The sequence below is a fragment of the Dermacentor variabilis genome, chromosome 9 (genome assembly GCF_050947875.1).
Source record: "Dermacentor variabilis isolate Ectoservices chromosome 9, ASM5094787v1, whole genome shotgun sequence".
NCBI classification, from domain to species: Eukaryota; Metazoa; Arthropoda; class Arachnida; order Ixodida; family Ixodidae; genus Dermacentor; species Dermacentor variabilis.
The window spans coordinates 133,084,956-133,091,500 of NC_134576.1; the positions used below are offsets into that span (position 1 = coordinate 133,084,956).

At 53.2% G+C, this 6,545-nt stretch overlaps 1 protein-coding gene across 1 annotated transcript; it reads left to right on the top strand.

Annotated features, from left to right (window-relative positions):
• Positions 1 to 181: 181 nt before the first annotated feature.
• shtd (anaphase promoting complex subunit 1) lies at positions 182 to 6,107 on the top strand. The gene has a single exon (XM_075669498.1). The coding sequence runs from the start codon at positions 336 to 338 to the stop codon at positions 6,030 to 6,032; it is 5,697 nt and encodes a 1,898-aa protein (XP_075525613.1). The 5' UTR covers positions 182 to 335; the 3' UTR covers positions 6,033 to 6,107.
• The last annotated feature ends 438 nt before the right edge of the window (positions 6,108 to 6,545 follow it).

The window sequence follows — 6,545 nt, forward strand, 5'->3', positions numbered from 1 at the left end:
CAAAAATTTGAACAGCTCAACGTTTAAAAATGCAAATAAGAACTTTCACATCCTTTAATCAACCTATATATTTTAATTTTAAGCTTATAGTTTTTTAATGGCTTTATTATTTCGTATTGTTTAGATTGTTTATCATTTGTGGCTTGGCTAGGCTGGACTAGGCTTTGTTGCGTCGGTTGCATTTCAATTATGGTATCATCGTCAACAACCGGCGACGTTCATGAATGCGAGGCGCCCGACTTCGAACGGGTCGCTCCGGCACTCTTGGGTGTCGAAAATTTCTGTAAAAGTGTCCGTGGAATTCAGTAAGCGCAAGTCTGGATGATCCAGTGGCAATGATAGCTGCAGGGGAACCCCTGGAGTTCGTGCCGTACGGCTCCGAGTACCTGACACATCACCCTGGAAACGCTCGGCTGCGCAGCGATGGGAGCGCAGGTGACAGAGGCTCGACTGCCCCCACGAACGCTGCAGATCTCTCGGAAGCTCTACAGGGCGTCTCCCTGCGCATCAACAGGCGCAGCGACGACGGTCTTCAGCCGAAAACGTCGTCGTTTTGGAAGCTCCGCGAGAGCTCATCCCTGGACGACGACTCGGACGGGGAAGAGGAATTGTACGCGTCAACTGACACCGTAATCTGGAGCAAGTCCAACGGCGGTGATGTGCGCACAGTTCTGCGGACTTTCAATATCAGCGGGAAGATCCAGGACGCTCTATGGTGCGACTTTATTGTGGCCGACTACAAGGCGAGGCATCTCGTCGGGAGCGTCAGCGCGTCAGAGCCGGAAACACGAGTGCCCTGTGTCTGTCTCTTCGAAATGGGCTCCGGTACCTTGCACTGTTTCTCGCGCTCCGGAGAGGACTACACGCGCTCCGTGCCTTTCGTCGTGTCGCGCCTGTGGCCCATGCGCTACGGCTTGCTGATCGAGCGCCGATCGCAAGAAGTCACTCAAGCGGGCGCGCCGCGCGTTCCCGCGGCGCCGAGCGAACACTGCGCGGCTGATGCCTTCATGTTCAGCCTGCTACACCCGCTGGACGAAGTGGCTCCTGTGGTGACGCGGACCGCGGTGCACGGCCACATTCCGAAGTTCGGCTACATGCAGTACGACTCCGGCGCCGAGGTGGTGTACGTGTGCGAAGAGCCCTCGCTGCTCGTCATGTTCCACCGGGACCAGGCGGCGCACACCGTGTGGCAAGTGCGACGCACCACGGAAGAGGAAGACCAGTTTGTCGACAGCACCGCCGTCGTGTGCGGTTTGGACCGGACGCCGACATGCTTCCGCGCCACCGCCGGTTCGGCGTCGACGTCGGCGTCGTCGTTTGGTTCTCCGCGCCTTTTCCACAGCACTCCCGCCACCGGTCGCTCGCCGCTGGACCGAGCGTCGAACTCCGGCCATCACAGCCAGTCCCCCCTCGCTCACATGGCGTACTTGAGCAGATCGCAGTCGCCGTTGCCCTGTGGAACGCCCCTCTTCACTCCGAGCCACGAAAACACGTTTAACACGAACTTGACGCACGACCAGCGTGACGCACAGACTTTGCCGGTCGTACCCGATATTTGCCTCGACCAGCTGTGGTGCGAGCCGCAGCCCTCGGGAGAGAGAGCCTCCAAGGCGTTTGTAATCCGCGACATGGTCGGGAACGCGTACATTTGCTACCACTTGGTCTTTCGGAAGACGCTGAAGCTCGTCAGCTTCAACAAAAGTAGGGCGCGGCCAACGCTGACAGAGTGCGACTCGATATCGGCGCTGGATGTCCAGTATCTGCCGTCGCTAAAGATGTTGCTTGTGCTTGACCTGAACCACAGCCTTACGCTCTATGCCGGACCCAGCAGACTGTGCAAAGTGCACGTGCCTTCATTTGTGTTTGCGCCGCCGAGAGAACTCGAGTGCTCACTTCCTCGTGCTGTGCCTTTGGTCCCCCGTCGCAGCAGCTTGAGTAGCGGTGGCAGCGGCGCATTCCCGGATATCGGCGTTTCTCCCGTGTCTGCAAATGCCGGCCACATGCACACAGCAGCTGAAGACTCGGGACTCTTGCCACTGCCACACCACGTGTCCCTGCAGGATGCCGTCAGGAATCGTGTTACCTTGGAGTCATCGTCCGGAACATACTATCGGCTCAGCCTCCCCGCAATGTCCAAGGACAGGATCGTCAAACGCTGTCTGAAAGCCCTGTCTGTGGTTCTGCCTGAGGAACTGGGTGTCCAGGTGCTCACAAGGTGGTACATGTCACGGAATGCACCTGGACCTACAGACTTAACAGCTTCGACCGAAATGCATTCGTTTCTGTTGTTCATTCTGGGTACAGTTGGCTGTGTTGCTGCCAGCGGTGGCTTACAACAAGTTGGAGGCATGGACCTTGATGTTGCAACTCCCGTAGCAGTGAAAAAATCCAAATCTAGTGAAGGAGGTTCTAATGCAGACTGGGAGTACTTGCTAGAGCGGTCAGGGGGTCCTCTCAGGGTGGCATCAAGAAGTGCACCGAAACCAGGACCGAAGATGCCACTATTTGTCCCCAGCTGTGACACCTTGGCTAGCAATGTTGCACCCCTCCAGGAGCACGCCTACAGCGTGCTGACTGCGCTTCACCTTGTCTACGAAGATGCCAAGTTGGACGTGCTCGAGTGGCCCTCGTTGCCTCGATTTGCCGGATTCCTCTATAGGCTGTCTGTCCATCTGCGCTTGAAGTCCTATCAGGATCTTTACAGGAAAGACTTCCCGGAGAAAATCAGTATCGACGATTTCCCATCTAGCACATCAATTCCTGAAGGTGAACCAAAGACCCCGTCCTGGTTTGCTTTGTCCCCACCTAACATATTTTCCTGGATTGCAAATACAATGGCACATCCGGGCGACAAGTCGAGGTTTCTTTATATTCCTGGAACAACCAAATCTCTCAGAGCAGTTGTGCTCCTTTACACTGTGCTCTCTCACCCTCTGGAGTGTTCATTTTCTAGCGACCTTTTGCAGGACATTTCTGCAGCATTGTTAGGAAAATGCGAAAGCCATGGGTTCTCCTTTCCCAAGGAGAGTGGTGTAGGTGAGAAGATAGTCTCTCTTCTTGTGAAGCTTGGCATTGACTTGGACCAGCTTTCTCGTTGGCCCTCTGGAGTTGTTGCACCTCTTCAGGATGCCATGGTTGAGTGTCAAGACAGCCCTGCTCTTGGTTGGGGTCCAGCAGCATATCACTTAGTTGGAAGGGAAGATCTTGCCAAGCTGACAGCGCAAAAACAAAGAAAGTGTCTTGCAAAAATTGCTGTGCCAGCTGTACACGAAAACACAAAGCAGGGATCAGGCTTTAATGACAAGGACAATGGCTTTGAGCTCCTTAACAAAGAAATGTGCAAGTTAAAGTTCAGCAAAGACCAGCGCATAGTTGAAGCATGCCGCATGCTGCAGTCATCGATGCCAGTGTGCATCTCCATCCAGCAGCGACCAGAAGTAAGTGACCACGAGTTTGTGGAGGAGCAGGAGCGTCATCTGTATGGCTTGTGCATTCGCACCATGGCCCTTCCTGTAGGCAGAGGTATGATGACTCTACGCAGCTGCCAACCCGTGCTCGCAGACCCGCTGCCCGTTCCAAAGCTTTGCCTTACAGGACGTGTTCCCCTGAGAAATGCCACGGTCGACATGTCTCACATTGAAGTGCCCCCAAACATGAACACATGGCCCCTGTTCCACAACGGTGTTGCGGCTGGCTTGCGTGTTGCGCCTGATGCAGATGACGTGGATTCAAGTTGGATCACTTTTAACAAGCCCCGAGCCAGCACTGCAACAGACGCCACTATTGAGCATGCTGGCTTCCTCCTCGGTCTAGGCCTCAATGGCCACCTGTCTGCTCTCAGTGCCACGGCCATCCATGATTACATGGTGAAGAACCATGAGCTGACTAGTGTTGGACTGTTGCTTGGCTTGGCTGCTTCAAAGCTGGGGAGCATGGATCTTGCAAGCACGAAAATGATGAGCATCCATGTTGAAGCACTCCTGCCGCCAACCTCCACAGAATTGGACGTTCACCCACTTGTATGCGTGGCATCTGTCATGGGTCTGGGGCTACTCTATGCCGAGTCTGGTCATAGCCAGATGGCAGATATACTGCTCGGAGAAGTAGGTCGTCCTCCTGGCCCAGAGATGGATCACTGCATTGACCGGGAAAGTTATGCACTGGCTGCTGGGCTTGCCTTGGGCTTGGTCATGCTCGGAAAGGGTGGCTCTCAGTTCTACCATTCCAATTTGCGCATGGCCGATCAACTTCACCATTACATGGTGGGAGGACGTGTGCGGTCAACGGGAAACCAGCGGGAAAGGTTCCGTTCTCCTAGCTACCAAATTAGAGAAGGTAACACTGTCAACGTTCACGTCACCAGCCCAGCAGCCACCCTCGCTCTTGGCATGATGTTTTTCAACAGCGGCAATAATGCAGTTGCTGGCTGGATGGCTGTGCCAGAAACACAATACCTCTTGGACATGGTCCGACCAGACTTCCTTCTTCTCCGTACACTGGCCTCTGGGCTCATTCTTTGGTCCAACGTCTGTCCAACAAAAGCCTGGATTGAGAGCCACATACCTACAGTGGTGGCATCCTATGCATTTCAAGGGGCGTCTGAAGATGCGGACATTGACCACGAGACCATGAGCCAAGCGTATTGCAACATATTGGCTGGAGCTTGCCTCTGCGTTGGCCTCAAATTTGCGGGCTCTGCAAATTCTGAAGCATTCGATATCCTCCACCACTACACCATGTACTTTCTGGACCTGCAGAAGCAGGCAATGGCTGAGCAAGCTGGGCGAAACACGCTGGAGACCTGCCTTCTTGTCGCCGTGTTGAGCCTGTCTCTCGTCATGGCTGGCACTGGCGACCTAGAAATCATGCGCATCTGCCGCCACCTCCGGCTGCGCTCCACCCATGCTTCGAGCCATGTCCTATATGGTTCTTACTTGGTTACCCACATGGCTTTAGGCTTTTTATTCCTCGGGGGCACGGAACTGACCCTTAGCACACGTCCCATGGCCATTGCAGCATTGCTGTGCTCACTCTTTCCATGTTTCCCCATCCACAGCAGTGATAACCGCTACCACCTGCAGGCCTTCCGGCATCTCTATGTGCTTGCTGTGGAGCCTCGCCACTTGCTGCCAGTGGACACTGTGACTGGAAACGTTGTGTACAGCCACATAACTGTCTCCTTCAGGCCAACAAATGTGTACACTGCCTGTGAGTACACGTTGAAGGCGCCATGTCACCTTCCAGAACTTGACCTCTTGGACAGTGTCGCCTTAAACGACCCCCGCTACTGGCCAGTCATCTTCAGGCGTGACAAGAACTGGGACCTTCTCAAATCTGTGCTCTCCTCCCGTGGCCGGCTGTGCGTCAAGCACAAGGCTGGTTGCCTGCCGTATGCTGTGGATCCTACGGGCTGCAAGACGGCCTTTGAGCAAAGTGCCATCAAGGACCTGCTGCGCGGATGGTCGACGAGGCCCAAGGTGTCTGCCTGCTTCTCTGAGAACACTGTCATTTCAAAGTTCACCGAGTTTTTCCTTCGAGTGCGTGCGTCTGGCGACTCGGAGCAAGCGCTGCAACATGCTTTCGGCACCATACTCTTAGAGTGCACCATGCGCGAAAGGGTGGACACACTTTCCACGCTCTTTGACCTGTTCCAAACGGCCAGGCACGACTTCATGCAGTCTACGCTACCACTGTGGCAGGCCAGGATTGTGCTTGCCTACTACGACTACTGCCGAGGTCAGAAGCGACAACTCATAGACACTTCCTTCGCTGTCACCCTACGAGCACGTATCGCAGCCGCCGTCGATGACGACCTCCCCAAGGAAGATTTGGCTGCAGCAGTGCAGATGTATGTGAGGGATGAAGCCACTGTGCCTGCAGCCGCACTTCCATTTCTTGTGTGGCATGACATTTCATGCCCTCTGTCGAATACTCGTCAAAGTGGCAAAAGTCCTATCCACTTCCTTGCCTTCTGCCTTGAACATCTGTCACCAGCCATCGGCATTGAAACAGTCCTGCAGTCGCTGTTGTGAGTGTGTTGGTGGTTACAGGTATGGGGGACTAGACTATTCTATACCTTTAACTTAATAAATGTTTTGTTGATACAACTTTGATGCCTTTCCTAAACGTACAATCATTCTTTAAAGGTATCGAAAATGCTTGTAAGTGTGAATATTTGAAACTTTTGAATACCGAATCAAATACTATTCGATTCAGTCTTCGAATCACTATTCACAGTCACTATATTTAAATAGAAATATTTTTCTAATAATTCCTGTTCAAGATTCAACATAAAATTTGATCATAAGTACGATGAAGTTCATCCCTGCAGGCATAGTATAGGTATAAAGCACGATAACTTGGGTAATGGAGCAGGCTACACCACTCAGGAAGGCACACTTTACCGGCTGTACAGCGGTTATTCACACAATCTGAAGAGTCCTATGCATGGGAGGCAAAGAAACCGCTCATTTATTCCTTATGCTTTGGGCTTTTAATCAACTTTTCGTAATGTGCAATCTAATGGCACAAACTTGCTACCTTTA